This window comes from Xyrauchen texanus, chromosome 17, assembly GCF_025860055.1.
Source record: "Xyrauchen texanus isolate HMW12.3.18 chromosome 17, RBS_HiC_50CHRs, whole genome shotgun sequence".
NCBI classification, from domain to species: Eukaryota; Metazoa; Chordata; class Actinopteri; order Cypriniformes; family Catostomidae; genus Xyrauchen; species Xyrauchen texanus.
Genome location: NC_068292.1, coordinates 21287659 through 21306864, shown reverse-complemented (window position 1 = coordinate 21306864; position 19206 = coordinate 21287659). Strand labels below are relative to the sequence as shown.

Here is a 19206-nt window from a genome sequence, read left to right as displayed (position 1 = left end):
AACAATAGAATGATCCCACTATCAATACTAGAGTTTATTGCTCACATTGCATTTAGCTGAAAAATCCTTAATCCACTACTACAGTAAAAGTACACTTAGTCAAAAGAAGCAAAGAGACACATTTTTATTATTTAAAAGAACAAAAAAGGTGAACAAAACAACAGGAAAAACAAGAAACCACACAATACCTTTTGCATTTTTTTTATTTTTATTTAAATATCCAATATGTAATATTTAGCTGTTTTTGGTGATTTAGTGATATTTACTTGTCATTGAACATTTGCAGAACCATTCTGGAACATATAAGGGGAAGGAAGGTGGAGCTTAGCTCTAAAAGCAATGATGTCACAACAGCCACTATCCAATCAGGAGGAGGCACGAAGGAGACTAGTTTGTGTGCGTGCAGTAAGGCGTTGTACAACATAAGCGTTTTGAGTAAGAACACTAATCCACACATTATTTTTAGGTTTCCCTCCATTATTTTACTTCTGGCTTCTTGTGATCTCATGGGTAGTAATTATATTTGAGGGAGAAGTGCTTTGAATTAAAATGCACCATCAGAAGCAGGTGTCTGTCTGGGCCTACTTTCCTTGTAGCTCTGGTGTGTGTATATGTGTGTGAGACAGAAATGCTACACTAGAGTTTACTCTATTCCACCACTCTCCTGTAAAAGTACAGGTAGCCCAGGTCCTTAGGCGGTTTCTCAGAGGCACAAACTTTTTGATCGTTAAAGATAACCCACCTGTACGAAACACAAAAAGAGACAGAGATATTGAGACACATTTATAGTGAGGGAGACGTTATTGTTGAAGAGCTGCATTCAGTATGAATACTGAAACAGAGAGACTAGCCCACAGATCGAAAGGAGACTTTACTCACTGTTGGTCCTTCTTGATGTGGCACACATAATGACCACACATTGTGCTCGTTCCCATGTGACTGATGAATGCGAAAAGCTCATACTCTTCAGGACAAATAAAAGGAAAAAACATAAGGAGCATAAATTAGGGTAGGTTAGAAAAGTTTTATTGAAGGAATGGTTACCCTAAAAACTAATATTCATATACCCAGATGTGTGACTCTTTCATCTGCTGAACTCAAATGAAGATTTTGCTCAGCTCTGCTTGTCCATACATTGCAAGTGAATGGGTACCAAAATGTTGAAGCTCCAAAAATCCCATAAATCAGCATAGAAGTAATCCATAAGACTCCTCTGGTTAAATCTATGTCTTCAGAAGTGATATGATAGATGCGTGTGAGAAACAGATCAATATTTAAGTCCTTTTTTGCTATTAATTATCCACAGTGCTCAGTCAATCTCCACTTTAACTTTAACATTCTTCTTCGTGTGTTTTTGGTGATTCACATTCTTCATGCATATTGCCCCCAACAGGGCAGGGAGAAGAATTTCTATAAAAAATATTGTAAAAATGACTTCAATATTGATCTGTTTCTCACCCACACTTATAATATCACTTCTGTAGACATTTAAGAAGTACGGAGTCCTTTTATGCTGCCTTTTTGTTCTTTTTGGAGCATACATTTTATGGCACCCATTCATTTGCATTGTATGGACCTACAGAGCTGAAATATTCTTCTAAAAATCTTATGTTATCTTAATTTGTGTTCAGCAGATGAAAGAAAGTCATACAAATCTGGGATGGTATGAGGTTGAGTAAATGATGAGAGAATTTTCATTTTTGGGTGAACTATCTCTTTAAGCTCTTTACAAAGAATCATTGTTTAATGAGGCCACACCAATAAACTTACTTCCTGGTCCATCACGGACACGTGGTCCTGGAGGAGGTTCCCGACTGGCTTCACTTCCTCCCTCAGAGCGACCACCCTCAGACACATCCATGGACTCCATATCATCCAGATGAGAGAAGATCCAGTCCACAGCACGCTCAAGAACATTATTCTACCAAAACAGAACCGTTTTGAAAAAGTACAGACATGATCTGAAAGTGTCACATTAAGGAGTTTATGATTTAATCATCATCAATAACAGTGTATAGGGCTGAAAATTAAGTCTGTGCATCAAAATTGTGCATCGTTATGATTCAGAAAGAGTTGATGTCTCTCACCGTAGCTCTGAGGGCGCGAGTCGCCTGGTCTCGACTGAATCCCATAGAAACAATGGTTGCTAGGTGTTCTTCAGGTACGCTTTCTGTAGGTGTGGTGCCAGGGCCGGTACTAGAGCCAGGCAACACTAAAGGTGCAGAGAAATCTGCAGCCAATCATACACAGAGAAATGTTAGTGAAAATCTGCACACTACTATATAAGACCATTGCTCTATGATGCATGTATTTACCTGGGTCATCCATGTGTCCCATCACCCAGTTCATGGCAGCATCAATGCCAGTGTTGCCCGTGTAATACACAGCCTTACGACAGGCCTCCAGAGGAAAGCCCATTTCACACAGTTGAGACACTGTAGAGTCATCCAACACAGGAGCTGAGAAACATACAATCAGAGAGATATCTATAGATGTGTCTTGATGTAAAAAGAATTATTTACATAGACTGGACACAACCCAAAATGACACAATTGGATGATCTGATGATTATCAAATAATATAAATTAAATTGAAAATTAATTATTGAAACTAACTGTGCTTGAGCTTTTATATATACACGCACACACACACACACACACACACACACACCACCACCGCCACCACCACCACTCAAAATTTTTGAAACACTTACTCATTCTTTATTATATTTTTTTTTCACATTTTAGAATGATAGTAAAGTCATCAGAACTATGGAATAACATAAATTGAACTATGGGAGTTATGTTGTGACTAAACAAAATCCAAAATAAATAAAAACTGTGTTATATTTTAGCATCTTCAAAGTCACCCTTTGCCTAGATTTTGCAGACATGCACTCTTGACATTTTCTCAACCAACTTCTTGAGGTTTCACCCTGGGATGCTTTTTAAACAGAGTTCCCATCTATGTTGGGCACTTATTGGCTGCTTTTCTTTATTATTTGGTCCAAGTAATACATTTCAAAAACTTGTATTTTTTTTATACAATTTTAGTTTTATAAGAAATACATTTATATTGTGGCACAATTATATTTTTGTCTACAAAACAATTTCAAACATTTAAGCAAACACCTTCAGATCAAAAGATTTTTAAGATCATGAGAAACATCTCAGTCAAGTGTTTCAAAGCTTTTTACCAGTAGTGTATAATATATATATATATTAACTTTGTTATAAACAAAGTACAGCTTAATTGTATTTTAAGTAAGCATGTAATGGACAGTAAAAGCAGGCAAGGTAATCAAATCAGAAAGAAAGCAAAGGAAGAAGGGATGAAAGATAGGCTCAAGTGACAGACAGATGAAAAGACCAATATAGTAGGAAAGAGGAGAAAAGACAGACTGACACAGCAGTGGGGAGTAGAGAGAGTCGTCCTCCTCGTTGCCGTAGAAACCCAGGATACCTTTAACCTCCACATCTGGGGTCATGAGAGGAGGTGGGGCCACTTCTGGCAGAAGCTCTTCCCCTGGCTGCTGTCCCATGGCACGGAGCGCACTCAGATCCAGTGTGTCTGGAACATCAATGCTCACATCTAAAATGTGATCAGGTATATTCATTGATCAGTAAAACAAACTGTTTGAGTGCATTAGTTTTAAAAACAAATATTGTAAGAATCTAATGAAATGAATAAGTATTGAACATAGCTGATTAAAATGTAATTTACCCAGCTTTTTAGGGACCCAATCCAAGCCAAATGTGAATTTCTTGATTTGGATGACAAGATGGTCAGGAAATGAAGCAAAGCGAGTGATCCTAAGATGGAGAGACAATCATATAAAATTTTTTTAATATATATATATATATATATATTAAACACACACACACACACACACACACACACTCGCCTAAAGGATTATTAGGAACACCTGTTCAATTTCTCATTAATGCAATTATCTAATCAACCAATCACATGGCAGTTGCTTCAATGCATTTAGGGGTGTGGTCCTGGTCAAGACAATCTCCTGAACTCCAAACTGAATGTCAGAATGGGAAAGAAAGGTGATTTAAGCAATTTTGAGCGTGGCATGGTTGTTGGTGCCAGATGGGCCGGTCTGAGTATTTCACAATCTGCTCGGTTACTGGGATTTTCACACACAACCATTTCTAGGGTTTACAAAGAATGGTGTGAAAAGGGAAAAACATCCAGTATGCGGCAGTCCTGTGGGCGAAAATGCCTTGTTGATGCTAGAGGTCAGAGGAGAATGGGCCGACTGATTCAAGCTGATAGAAGAGCAACTTTGCCTGAAATAACCACTCGTTACAACCGAGGTATGCAGCAAAGCATTTGTGAAGCCACAACACGCACAACCTTGAGGCGGATGGGCTACAACAGCAGAAGACCCCACCGGGTACCACTCATCTCCACTACAAATAGGAAAAAGAGGCTACAATTTGCAAGAGCTCACCAAAATTGGACAGTTGAAGACTGGAAAAATGTTGCCTGGTCTGATGAGTCTCGATTTCTGTTGAGACATTCAGATGGTAGAGTCAGAATTTGGTGTAAACAGAATGAGAACATGGATCCATTATGCCTTGTTACCACTGTGCAGGCTGGTGGTGGTGGTGTAATGGTGTGGGGGATGTTTTCTTGGCACACTTTAGGCCCCTTAGTGCCAATTGGGCATCGTTTAAATGCCACGGCCTACCTGAGCATTCTTTCTGACCATGTCCATCCCTTTATGGCCACCATGTACCCATCCTCTGATGGCTACTTCCAGCAGGATAATGCACCATGTCACAAAGCTCGAATCATTTCAAATTGGTTTCTTGAACATGACAATAAGTTCACTGTACTAAAATGGCCCCCACAGTCACCAGATCTCAACCCAATAGAGCATCTTTGGGATATGGTGGAACGGGAGCTTCGTGCCCTGGATGTGCATCCCACAAATCTCCATCAACTGCAAGATGCTATCCTATCAATATGGGCCAACATTTCTAAAGAATGCTTTCAGTACCTTGTTGAATCAATGCCACGTAGAATTAAGGCAGTTCTGAAGGCGAAAGGGGGTCAAACACAGTATTAGTATGGTGTTCCTAATAATCCTTTAGGTGAATGTATGTATATATATATATATATATATATAGATGATGAGAGACTGCGGAGAAACAGTCACCAGTAATACAAAAGTCTATTGAATAGTCTCTACATGACTAAAAAAAGAAAAGAAAAAAGACAAGGGTTCCTTTAGCATTACATACAGTACATAAAGAAGAAAATAAATATCCGAAAACATTGTTGTAAAGTGAAACAAAACTTTTATATATAAACTTAAAACTAATATAGAATATATTTTCATGACTCCACTAAAATAAAATGACTAGCTAAAATAAAAATGAACAAATAATTTGATTGTGATACACAGTATATTATAAAAATTGACATCTTTACAACTTGCCTTCACTTAACATGGAAATGCGACAATATAGCAATAACACTAGACGGCCTTGAGAAATGTACCCATTCTTTTGCATTCAGAATCTGCATATACCTTTTACATTAGTGGGCCAATTTAAAATATATATATATATTTTTTACATAATTAATATGCAAGTGTGCTGTAATTTGGTTCATCATCAGATCAGTCTGCAGACAGCTGAAGAGTAAAATGTGGATTTTTTCCATTTAGACTGTGTGCTTGATACATTTGATTTATTATGTTTGTTACATCTGTTTGTTTGTTTGTTTGAAACTGTAAGTGTATGTGTGTTTGCATGTTTGTAAACATGATGCAGTCCCATCGGGACACAATAAAAGTGTGTGTATGGTTAAAGAAGCTAAATATAAGTTAAGTATTTTTAAGAAATATTTAATTCATAGATGTACAAAATAAATCTGTATATCATTTTGTGTAAAGCCACAGTTGATGCCCGGGTCAAAATTGACCTGCAAATGCAATCTTTTTGTTCATTTTTATAGTCCTGACAAGTCGCAAAGTTTGATTCCTGTATTAAAAACTATGTGGTACTTAAAAAAAAGAATTACCTCCATTGTGTCAAAAATGACCTGAACACAATATGAGGGTTAACAGTGTTAAACATATTTTTGTGATATCAGTTCGACAAACCCAAAAACTAAATATACTTATCTAAAAAACACGGAGTAAAAACTAATGAAAAAAATAAACAAAAAAAATTGGACAAAAATGAAAGGACAAATTGAAAAAACAAAAATTTAAACTATAATAACCCAGCCAATAACATTTATGGAGGACTGAAAATTAATTTATGTTGCTTACTTCGTGGCAGTGGTTTTAGCCTGCACCGCAGAGCTCCAGAAATCTGTGAGTGTTTCTGGTTCGCTGAGAGCAGCCATACAGGCAGCAAATGGGATTTGAGCACGTGGTGCAGAAGGGGGAGGGGCTCCCGACGACTCTGCCTCCTCACGCCGACGCTCTGCTTCATGTAGCTCCTCTGATAAACAGGAAGTGACAAATGAGAGAAATTATTTTTTTATTTAAAAAAACTTTTAAAAACTTTTCTAAAAATTCCAATGAATGTCTAACCCATGTTGGTTGCCTGGTCCATGGGAACAGGCAGCTGGACAATATAGTCAACTCGTTGAGTATATTTGGCCATTTGTGACTGCTGGCATATGATTTTCTCCTCCACCAGGAAGCGGAAAGCTTCTGAGGGATTCATGCCAGACCGACAGTTCCTCTGGGCAACATAGACGAAATCAAAGAAACACAAAACTTGTAAATGCACAAAAAAGTGGGAAAAAAAATTATAATTGACAGAGACAATGAGAGAATTATTTCACCATTACCTCCACCATATTTATGAAGTGAAGAAGAAACTCCTGTGCATCCTGTTGCCGACTGGTAGAGAACTCAGGGTGGCCTCGTCCAACCAGGGCTTTGAACATGCGAGGTGCTATACCAACCTGGTCACCCTGTACAAACAAAATAATGCAACTTGCAACTAGACATTGTTGGGAAACCTTTATGAAAGACTTAGCAGGAAAACTCTACATTCAGCCACAATCTAATGTCAAAACTTGGAATAAGGTGTGAGTGTACCCTGGGTTCATTGGAGGCATTGGGGTCATCTCCAGGGTCTGGGGCAGGCTTAGAGTACTCTCCTGACAGAAGTCCATAGCCCAGCTTTGCTCTGACAGAGAAGAGTTGAAATAGGGAAGAGGCATCTTTTGATTACTACATTAAATCATAAAAGCAACTTTCTACTAATGGGGTATGCTTTGGTAGTCAATATGCATTAGAGACAAGTAACATGACAAATGCCATGCTTTATTTTTTGTGAGAACTATTGTTACATCAGGGAGTGATATATATCGACCTCTGCTGGGAGAATGTTGCAACTACAGAGTCTTCAACAGGACTAAAGCTGAACAATAGGGCACAATAAAGTGCGTTTCTTCAAATGAGTGTCTTTGTGTCTACGGGCAAATTATTTGTAATATTAATTTAATAATAGCCTAATAATAATAATAATAATAATGAAAACGAGCCAAATATCGTCTTGACATCGTCAAAGGCATCAGCTATTGCCGATCACTCTGACCATCGTCAGTATGTGTATATATATATATATATATATATATATATATATATATATATATATATATATATGTTTAAGTAATTACATTTATATTATAAACGTGTGACAAGAAGCCTACTAATGCCTTAAACTAATGACTACTAGTCGAATAGGAAAATCTTTGGTCGGGGGGCAGCCCTACTGAACACATTCATATTTTAAAGTATGTGTGCATTTGAAAGTCTGTGTTGCAGGTACTCACACTTGGGTCTTGAAGTCCTGGGTGGGGTCAGCAGGTGCCTTATCAAAGATCTTATCAATGTTGGAAACGTATCTGAGACATCAGAATATAAAAAACATTATTTCAGCAACATTTCCAAAACATGTACAGTACATATTCCCAACATTCATGGCATAGCTAATGCACAAATATAAAGATGTGCAAACTAAAAAGACACAAGTGAGGCTGACATTCCCTGAGATAAACATAACACTGGCTGAAATACTCATGGACCAAAAGGGCTGCACTATAATGGTGAAAATAATAATCACAATTATTTGCTCAAAAGTTTAATCACGATTACTTATAACGATTATTTTAAGAAACATTATGTGTTACAGGGCTGCACAATTTGAACAAAAAATATTAGTTGCCAGTGCTTAAATAATAATTCTAAAATAAAAACATAAACAAAATTACATTATACGGTAGCTCTCATGTTGAACAAGGTGTTAAAACCTCAAACTAGTAAAAGATTCCTTTTGACCAAAATAAAGTCATGTTTTGCCCATGCTTTACTGTCATTAAAGAGTTACTCTGTAGAGTGTTCACACTTGAGTTCTCTTTTAAGATACATTCTTTAAAATACTATTATTACTATTAACATTATTATAATATTCCAATACACAATAGTAATTAGGAATGCACCGATACCACTTTTTCTCTTCCGATCCAATTCTGATAACTCCTTATCAGACGATACCGATCTGATATCTGTGAAGTTTTTTTCCATAATCAGTTTAGAAATATCTATACCTTACTGAGTGATGCTAATTATATGTAAAGAAACACAAACCTTTAACTAAACATTATTTCAATATAAAATGTACAAACTATCAAGAAAATCTTCATATTCAGTTAACTAGTCGAATAGATAATGATGCAGCAAAATTAACAGTAATTCCAGTCTTCAGTAGAAAAGTATTTTTAACTTTTTTTTTTTTGCAAAAAACCTTCAACTTGTATCAGATCTCTTTTTTAGTTCAATTTAGTTGAAATATATCAGTTCACTTTTCATTCACAGTTATTTTTTGGAACCCATTAAACTTATATTGTTATAATTTGTTATTATTACTATTGACTTTTAGAATTTTAAATACAACAGTAATATACTTAAATCGTGCACCTTTAACTTTAAAACCCTCTGGCTTTTTATTTTGACATTCTGAACTCTCCAGGACATTGTGTATGTGTCTGTTCATAGGCAAGTTCATAGCAGTTTAATTAGCTTCTTATTCAAATTGTTGTTCGTGAGTAGTGCTCAAACGTTGTGCAATACGTGAAGGCTAAAAATAGCTGCAAGTGTGTTTGTCTCAGAGCAGCGACATTCAATAACGCACTAGCGCTGCACGTGCATACTATATATTTAGTTATTAAACACAGTCTTTAATGATTCAAAGTGCTATCGCACATCTTCAAGTGGCTTTGAATAAAACGCAAGAGTCATATACACTACTTTAATTGTGTTTTTATGGTTCTTTTATGTAATTTTTGGAGCTCGACAGTAATGAACATGACTAACACACAGCATCAGATTTGGATAGGGCTTGTCGGGCCGATACCCGAACCATCTAAAAGCATCAGTATCGGAGCTGATACCGATCCAGGTATCGGATCGGTGCATCCCTACTAGTAATACATTAGTAACATATTGTATTTCAGAAATAATTTAGCACGCAACATTGCTATACAGTCTCAAGCCTTTATTTTGACAGAAGCCTAATTATTTATCAAGCCTGCTCAGAGTCTGACTCCACCCACTAGAAATATTTGAAAATGCAGGAAAAGTGGGCAGACCCCGGCGGGGATAGAGGGAACGAACCGAGTGCGGGGCTGAGCGGGGGTGGGGGGTGGGGGGCACCTGAGACTCGTAGTGACGGATTAATTGACAGCTGCTGTCAGAATCTATGTTATTATTATTCCTCACACGGTCGCAAGACGACATGTACATGAATCTGCCGTGGTGAGCTGGAACCTGCTGACGTCAGCTGTCACCGCTTACATCACGAAGTACCGCAAACAGCCAATAGGAAAACTCAACTGCAGTAGCCACCGTTCAACCTGAAGAGGGCAGCACTCAGATGTTTTTACACCATATATTGTAGAATTAAAACACTTTATACACAAATGTCAAAAAAATTACTTGAATCAATGACCAGTACTAATAAAGCCCCATGCTTACAGATCATTAACTAAAAAAAGTTGGTTTAGGGTTTAGTTACCCTTTAAGAAAGACTGTGTTGTTATTTCTGTATCTTACCAGCAGAGGTGACAGTGACAACAGTTTTGTTCTCCTCTTCCATACATGGTGAAATGCCCTCATCTCTAGGGCTGGGGCAGTATGGATGTTTTCTAACCGCGGTTGAAAAGCAAGATATTCCCGCGGTATAGCGGTAAACCGCATTAAATACATTACATTGGATCAGAGAAGAAACGGACGGATTTTCGGAAACGGACTTCACTGCTGATATTCTGGGGATACAACATAGCCAATAGGCTATAGCCTACTAGGGACTTTAGCCTTTAAAATATCTTTGCTGCATTGGATAAGTCTCCTTTCTAGAACAGCCAAGAGCTTTCTAGCCTCGCGGCAGCAGCGCCTTGCATCGCTCAGACCTTAAAACAGTCAGCGCCGCGGATGCGGTTTTGAAAATTTATCAAAAAACGTTGGTGCGGACAGATGAGTTTTGTGATGCGGTTGCGGATTAAATAATAATAGCCCATCTGCGCATCTCTAATACAAATGGAATGTTATTATGTGTCATGGAACATTGCGCTCCCCAACTCGCGAAAGGTCGGATTTGCTCCATATTTTGATAAGTTTTGTTTAGAAAACCTTGAATCCATGTAGGCTAATATCATTAGACATAATCCATCTCATTAGACACAACGAATCCATGTCATTAGACACAACGAATCCATGTCATTAGACACAACGAATCCATGTCATTAGACACAACGTGCACACATGTGCAGGCCAATGTTTTTTGTTTTTGTTTTTTGCGGTGACGACGCTGACAAGCTCAGACCCGCGGTTGGAGTCACGTGACCGCGGTATTGCGGTAATGCGGTAACCGTCCCAGCCCTACTCATCTCCTCCACAAAACCTCAGTGCCACGTGATTACTTTAGATTTGTTTAGACATTTGCAATCGCCAAACATTTCTGGAATAACGCAAACGTACAACTGAGGCAAATCTGTAGCGCTTTAAATATAACATGGTCTGCACACATTTGCAACATGCACGAACACATAGGACAGCTGGATAGGACACATAATCAGAGCACGAGGTGGAATTAATTTCATGCGCATCAAGCACAGAACCGATTTGAGACTGTTATAACACCGTACCCTTATCCTCATGTGTGTTCAAAGTATTTGTAACAACTGAGTAGCGCACATACGATAAACTTTGTAAACATCTGCAGTTCTGTATTTCAGCACGTGCAAATGTGAAACAGTGATTAGTGAGTGCCGAACTTCTGAAGAGAGCGTGGTTGGTCAGTTGAGGTGAAATGGACTTTGAAAGATTTTGTGATTTAGTATATCATCCGTAGACACAGCCTATAATGAAAATTAACAACAATTTGCAACTTTACCTGGCTGATCATTTCTGCTTGCTATCTCACTAATACCGTAGATGGTTATGCTTATTAACCGTGAGAGGCAGGAACCATAATCTCGGTTAAAATACATTTAATTGTGCAGCCCTATGAACCAACATGACATCAACACTAACACACTAACACACACACACACACACACACACACACACACACACACACACACACACACACACACACACACACACACACACACACAATAAGAGGAACTCACTTGGTCTGGAAGTCAGGGATGGTGAATAGCACTTGCATGACAGAGTTGAGGTAGCAGCTGTTTCCCAGGTTCTTCATCCCAGTGAGACCCGGGCCCCAAAGGGGCCTAAGAGTGGTGCCTGACTCTTGAATCACCTCCCACTCTCCCACACGCTGGTTCACCGCAATCTCCAGCTCAGTCATGGTCCGTTCCGTCTAAAAGAGAGGAACAGCCAGACTTTTCAGTTGACAAAGCCTATTTTACACATCTTTTCATATTACCATATTTACCAAGTGAATTATTTACACACAACATGTTGGCCGTACATAAGCAGTATGACTGACTTTACTTTATTTGAACGAGTTTACCTTCTCCATAGTCATCATATCAATGCCAAAGTGAGCAAGATGTTCTGGAAGCTTTGAATCCAATACCATATCATCTTCATCATATGAATAGACATCTGCAAAGACATATACATTACAAACAGTGTTATCATAAATACATACTTCACAATAGTCAACATAATTCAACCAGATGTTTCAATTCCAGTAGATTCTACTGATGTTACCTGCTCCGTCTGGTGTTATTGTCCCAAGTTTGACAGTCAATGGGTATCCAGTCTGCTGGAAGTGCAAGAGGGCGTGGTTATTTCCCCCTGAGCCATCGAAATATCTCCGCCCACACAGAATCTTCCCATCTGTAAGATTCATCCACAAGTTCTCCTGTAGATCACAGACTTCACATCTCCATCCACTGAAAGAAAGAAACATCAAAAGACAGAACATCAGGGACATCAAGATTGATTGCATATGTTTTCAAATGTTGAGGAGACACTGAATAGTGTAAAACATGTAATTAACAATATTCTTTTGAAGTTAAATATTTTCAGTATTACAAGTTGCCACAACACATATAGTTCAGTAGTCAGGGCACTTATCAGGGAGGCAGCCATTTCTAGGGCTGTCTCAATCGCAAAATCATTCCAGTGCACTGAAATGTTCGCTCCCTAAAAATGACCAGAATGCACTGCAAAAACCAAGGAGTATCGTTGCTCACTATGTTCCCTTAACGGAAATGACATCAAGTCTTCTGAAGTCTCTCAAGTCTTAAGAAGATGAGCACAAGAAGTCAAAGCCTTATTTTCTCTTTAAAAGAGTTGTTGTTTGTAACATCTTTCATCCAAAATGACCATGAAAGGGTCTAGCCATGAAAGGACCATCTGTTAAATATTAAGAGTTGTTAGATAATACACCTCTTTATATTTTATTTATGTCATTTATCATTCATAATAACAATACACTTTTTATTTTCTACCACAAAAACACATGACAGTGTCGCTTATAAAGTGATGCTGTTGATTAATACCAGTTGTGTTTTAATATGCAAGCTCGTAAATGCGTCGCTGGTGATTGAGTCATAAGTGTCCAAATGTTTAGTGGATGAACACCCTTGGCAGTACCTGAATTTGTGTTGACGATATACTAATTCACGACACAGGGAGCTGATTGATACGCACCCATAGCATAAGGTTGGGAACTCCATTTTTGGAGATGTTTACACAGAATATGTAATAAATCTGGAAGTAAATGTTTTATAAACATATTATGTCATTTCTTTCATAATTGATAAACGATGTACAAGTTTGTTTCAAGTATGTTGAGATTGCTGTGCCCAAGTGCTAAAAAGGAGACAATTAGATAAATGCCTTTTAAATGCAGGAACTGCTAACCCGCAAGAAAGATATTAAATGTGTGTTTGTGTGTACCTGGGAGGGATTTTGAGGCCATTGTCGAGTTGTTTGAGTTCAGGTGCATGTTTAGACTCCTGTCGTACCTCTCCATCCCACTGCTGCACCTGCAGAGTGTGTGACACAGAGTCTGCTGCCAGCAGCCCCGCCATCGACAGAGAAACCTGAACACGCAACAGCACCACCAACACACAACAGAGAGAATCAACATCTCTTCCTTATAAACATAGCCTACACAGAATTATTATTGCATGCTTTTAATCGCTAAAAAGAAACACTTTAAAGGGACGGTTCACCCAAAAATGAAAAATCTCTCATCTTTTACTCACCCTCATGCTACCCAGATAATTTATGACTTTCTTGAAGTGAATGGGTGCCAAAATTTTGATGCTGCAAAAATCCCATAAATCAGCATAAAAGTAATCCATAAGACTCCAGTGATTAATTAAATGTCTTCAGAAGGGATATAAGAGGTGTGGTTGAGAAACAGATAAATACTTTAGTCCTTTTTTGCAAGACATTTTTATAAGTAGGGGGTGAATCACCAAAAACACAAGAAGAAGAATGTGAAAGTGAAAGTGGAGAAAATATCATCAATATATATAGTAAAAAAGGACTTAAATATTGATCTGTTACTCACCCACACCAATCATATCGTTCCTGAAGACATTGATTTAACCACTGGAGACTTATGGATTACTTTTATGCTGAATTTGGAGCATAAACATTTTGTCACCCATTCACTTGCATTGTATGGACCAGCAGAGCTGAGAACATATTCTAAAAATATATATTTGAGTTAAGCAGATGAAAAAAAAAATCATAAACATCTGGGATGGCATGAGGGTGAGTAAATGAGAGAATTTTCATTTTTGGGTGAACTATTCCTTTAAGGTGTAAACTAGTGCTGGGCTATAAAACGATATCGATATATATCACGATAAAGAAAGTCCACGATAAGCTTTTGAGGAATTTTCGATATTTACTCCGTGTCGCTAAAACACAAGCAGTTTGGCTTTCTCAGGCTGCGTTTCCACTGGGGCGGACGAAACTCGGCTTTCATAGGAATGAATTGAAATCGCTCTCAGCTTCGCTCACAACGCACCAGTGGTAACGTAGGGTTAGACTGGATGAACTTGCTAATGCTAGCTGCCTTGCAAACAATTAGGTTACGTCGGACACCGGATTGATTCCATCCACACCGCAAGACTTCATGACAACGGTTGCGCCCTCTCATCGTCTCTAGTGAAGAGCGCAACAGAACAACAGCTCTGATGTTTCTGCGCTGTAATCTTGAATATTGTTCTCTAGCACCAAACATGCATCATTTATGCCCTGTCGCGGTCCGCATGCGTTGCCTCTTTTCCCTGCATGTGTGTAGACATGAAGCACCGCATGAGTTAACGTGAGTCAAAGCACCTTTTAGGCCATAATATTTTTCCCTTCTAAATGTATCTTTATTAATCAGCATGTTACGAGCCTTTAATAATAATCAAATCGAATAAACAAATCTATTTCGGTTCTAATTTTGTGAAAATTAATTAGATGTCTGGAATGGATAAGGAAAGACAAAAATTACTAGTTGGTAGACTAGTCTCTCGCTTTAATAAAAATATACAAATGTGTTTTACATTTTTATTTAAACGCTTTCTATATTTTCTCTCGGGACACACCTGAACCCACATTCAGTATCATACCACAGTCACATGGGCTTCTATGCTCCATGCTTGGTTATCTGAATCAAAAGTTTCATTTTAATCTAAAAATATTCCAGCAAATACTGGACTGATGTCAGTATGCTTCAGAACACACAGATGATCTTTTAACATTCATTTTCAATTAATAAACGGTAAAAGACGGTAAAATTGGTAAAAGATCCCACAGACACCACTGCTTTAGCCGCATCTGGACCACCTGTGCAGTTTTGTAGAGACTATTTTGATTGTTTAGAATTTATTTTTTCTTCTTTTCTTCCATCAACTTTGAAATAAAAAAAAGAAAGTGCAATGTGTAAATGTATATTGTGATAAATATCGATATCGAACAATATGAAAAAAATTATCATGATAACAATTTTGGCCATATCGCCCAGCCCTAGTGTAAACAGTTTGACAAGATGGTTAAAACACATCAACTCCATATTTATCAACTATATAAGGATCACTGTTAGAACAGTGTATTTTTACACTATGTAAAATTGTTTTAAGAAAATACAAGGAAACTCACCCGCTCCTTAACAACATCTGCCATGGAGGCTAGATCCTCTGATGTCACTTCCTGTCGGTCTGGGAAGAGAACCACCTTGACCTCCTCCTCATAATGCTCCTGCTCAACATCAAATCCTCCCTCAATCCCTGGGAGATGACATTTGATAAAGGGAAAGGTAAAAGACTTCAATTGAAATGCATGAGAACAAATGCAAAGCTTTAAAGCTTCTAATGTTTCATAAAATATGGTTTAGTCTGAACTAAACTGAATTACTAACTGTTATTCAAAAGTAACAGATCTTGACCATAAACATTTATAGCTTTCCTCTTGCACTTTCTAAAACACCTGTACACTGCCAAATACCAGTACCTCTATATAATGAACGAGATGTTAGACTACCTACTGTCTCTGTAAAATACAAAAGATTAACATCTTAATGAAGACAACAGTCTCACAAATAAATTGAGTGACTCAGTCCTCTTATAATTTTGTTTACCATGCAAAAAAAATGAGCACAAAGCATAGAGCCTTAAGGTTAAATCATTTCAAATCATTTAATTTCCATTCTGCAGAAACAATCCATGAAGTTGAAAGCAGAATATAATAAAACAAGAATCAAGGACAAATGGCAAAGTAATGCATGGGTTTACCTATGGCCAGTCGTGTGGGCTTCTTTTTTGGAGGATCATCTGATCCAGAATTGTTATCATCCTCCTGAGAAAAAGCCAGACAAGGTAAGTATTTATGCCATGAGAGTGGAGACAACTGCCAAACTCTTGTGCAATACATTTTGTCTAGTTCACAATTGGTGACATTTTACTGTAAGTGTAACATCTCACAACAAATATAATAGATAACCTATAGGAAACAATGACATTGCTAATTAATTACTGTAACACTAGACAGTCTACCTTACATGGTTTTTAGGCATAAATGCACAGAATAGTCCGTCGTATGTTTTTGAATGATGGCATGGGGAAAGAATCCTCTTGTCCCAGCACTTCTGTGTGATTACCTGTGTCTTTCGGCTCCGTGTGATGTGCAGATAAGCCCTCTGACCGGTTTTGACGTGGTGTCGGTCTACATACTTGCTTCCATAGCCGAGAAAGCTGTTCATGCATACATACAACCCGCCCTCACTGTCCTGAAACAGATGGAAAGAGCTGTTTCAACAAAATACTGTTTGTCATCACCACGCGCACAATGTACGCAACACAAATAACATCCAAGCGCATGTTATGGAAACAGAGAGACTTCCACTTGCAGAGGATAATAATACACTTTGAAGCTCCTGGCTTGGCTTACGTTAGCGTAATATCTAGTTTATAGCTAGTGAACATTGAATAGCTAAAGGGTCATTTAAAGTTATGACAGGAAATGAATAATTTGAGATGGTAAACAAAAATTGGTGCCGAGACAACATCGACGATATCTCGTGCACTGAATGAACGTTAGTTAGCACTTCACCCGGCATGTCACAGCTCGCAAGCTGATGAAGCAAACCAGTAATATAATTAAAATACAAACAAGCAAAAATACAGAAAGTGTGCGGTGATTGTGAAGACGCATGTTGCTGCTGCTGCTGTACTCACCGGGCTGGAGAACGAGAAGGCGCACTCGTCTTTGTGAACGCGATCTCCGGGCCTCGGAACCCGAATCGTAGACAGAACCGACATCAATATCTCGCTAACCTCCGTCATCTCTAGCTAAACGGATCTTGCCTACACACGCTTGCCCGCCTGGGTTCTGTGGCCCCCGGTCTGTGATCACCCACTCCTGGAATACAGTCCGGTTAAAGTCTCTGACAGTCCCCTTCTTTCTCTCTGTTTCCCTCAATGAAAATCTGCTGATGATCCAGAGTGTTCGAGGCCAGGGGCGCTGTACACTCTCACACTGCACATTAGCAGCAAATGTTTGATCGTAACAAACAGAAAATGCGCGCAAATATTTTTTCTCATTCAGAGCACTTTTTGAAATACAAAACGTTGCCGTCTGCCCTGCCAGTATTAATTAATTGTTTACATGATTCAGATAAATATTGGGTTAAAGAATTGTTTTCTCACCATAACAGTTAGTTATAATGACAATCTGTAATGTATGATACCTTATTTTTGATGCACGACGGTAACCTAGGACGCCATGACAGTTTTCAACATGAGAAAGCGGAAATTTTGTCCTCAGGTAAATAACAGTACTGGCCCCATGCGGTTGGGAATGCAATTGCGAGCAGGTAAATGTTACTGCATTATCAAATCAATCAAATCAAATCACAAGTGCAACAGTGGTTGAAAGTCTTGTGTGCAGTTCCGAGCAACATAGCAGTCATGACAGTGACAAGACATATACCAATTACAATAAACAACATATTTACACAACACAATTAACATATCAAATGTACACATACTTACACAACACAATAATAATATACAATTACAGTAAACAATATTCACAATATAGAATACACATAGCCTACAATAAAACAATAAAAATAAAGAGTATATAAAAATATATATATATACAGTAGTTGTATTGTGGAGAATATAATTATGACAGTCCAGAGTGAGATATATGATTAATAAAGTGCAGTGCTGATTATCGATCGTGAGAGATCAAGTGTTCAAAAGTCTGATTGCTTGGTGGAAGAAGCTGTCATGTAGTCGGCTGGTGTGGGTCCTGATGCTGCGATACTGCCTGCCTGATACTAGCAGTGAGAGCAGCACATGACTCATATCTCTGATGACCCTCTGAGCTTTTTTCACACACCGCCTGGTATATATGTCCTGGAGCCATTAGAACTTAACTTCAGAAGGATGCAGAAATGTATTGTTATTTTACAGTTGTGTTGGATATACTTCACTGGACATGGGATAAAAAAGATAAAGCTTTTGTTATAACAATTGTTAAAATCAATGGGGAAGTTCCACATTCATAAAATGAAATGTTCTGGATCCAAAACAAACCTTCTCACTATATAAATTATGTCAAAATATATTGTTGTATTTGGTATTCATGCAAAGGCAAAAAAAATAGTTGTTCCCCCCCACACAGCCTACCATCAGCACACACAGACAAGTCAAGTCGTTTTTATTTGTATAGCACTTTTCACAATGCAGTCACAATCGTTTCAATGCACCTTTACAGAAAATTATAATGGTACGTCTGCGATGTCTTCAAATTCCCAGTGAGCCCTGTTCAGTGAGAAGTTTCATTGAAAAACTCACCTTAAAATGATTTGTCTTTAGAATGTGGCAAGGAACCCAAAACTCCACTAAATTTAAGTTTTAATGAAAACTCTCAAAATATTTACTCACCATCATGCCATCCCAGATGTGTATAACTTTGTTTCTTCTGCAGAACACAAATTAATATTTTTAGGAGAATATGTCAGCTCTGTTGGGTGTTCACGTTTTCTGCTCGGTTTAATCCATGCCTTCTGAAGAACTTTGATAGGTGAGGGTGAGAAACAGATAGATATTTAAGCCATATTTTACTATAAATGTCCACTTTCCCGTTCATATTCTATTTCTTTTCTTTTTTTGGTGTTTCGCATTATTCGTGCATATTACCACCTACTTGTTTTGGATGGTTTCTCA

At 38.0% G+C, this 19206-nt stretch overlaps 1 protein-coding gene across 2 annotated transcripts; it reads right to left on the bottom strand.

Moving 5' to 3' along the window:
- Window positions 1–106: 106 nt before the first annotated feature.
- Window positions 107–17720, bottom strand: LOC127657843 (ubiquitin carboxyl-terminal hydrolase 5-like). 2 transcript variants are annotated; one of them, XM_052146782.1, is made up of 20 exons: window positions 17206–17720; window positions 16629–16757; window positions 16264–16327; window positions 15632–15759; window positions 13424–13569; window positions 12227–12411; window positions 12024–12118; window positions 11677–11870; window positions 7822–7893; window positions 7082–7172; window positions 6829–6954; window positions 6566–6719; window positions 6299–6473; window positions 3724–3812; window positions 3406–3591; window positions 2316–2459; window positions 2088–2230; window positions 1771–1921; window positions 880–964; window positions 107–742 (listed from the first exon to the last, which is right to left on the bottom strand). In XM_052146782.1, exons 1-20 carry the CDS (start codon window positions 17311–17313, stop codon window positions 649–651), a joined length of 2559 nt encoding a protein of 852 aa, XP_052002742.1. In that variant the 5' UTR covers window positions 17314–17720; the 3' UTR covers window positions 107–648. The 2 variants fall into 2 exon arrangements, with proteins under 2 accessions (XP_052002742.1, XP_052002743.1); XM_052146783.1 differs by having other exon boundaries at window positions 3463–3591; window positions 17206–17717.
- Between the last annotated feature and the right edge of the window lie 1486 nt (window positions 17721–19206).

Excerpts from the sequence above, each read along its gene's own strand:
- LOC127657843 (XM_052146782.1), bottom strand. The coding sequence starts at position 17,313 with ATGACGGAGGTTAGCGAGATATTGATGTCGGTTCTGTCTACGATTCGG. Across the intron at positions 15,760-16,263 it reads GCCCACACGACTGGCCATAG|GGATTGAGGGAGGATTTGAT; the intron begins GTAAACCCATGC and ends GTCATCTCCCAG. Across the intron at positions 743-879 it reads CACATCAAGAAGGACCAACA|GTGGGTTATCTTTAACGATC; the intron begins GTGAGTAAAGTC and ends TGTTTCGTACAG.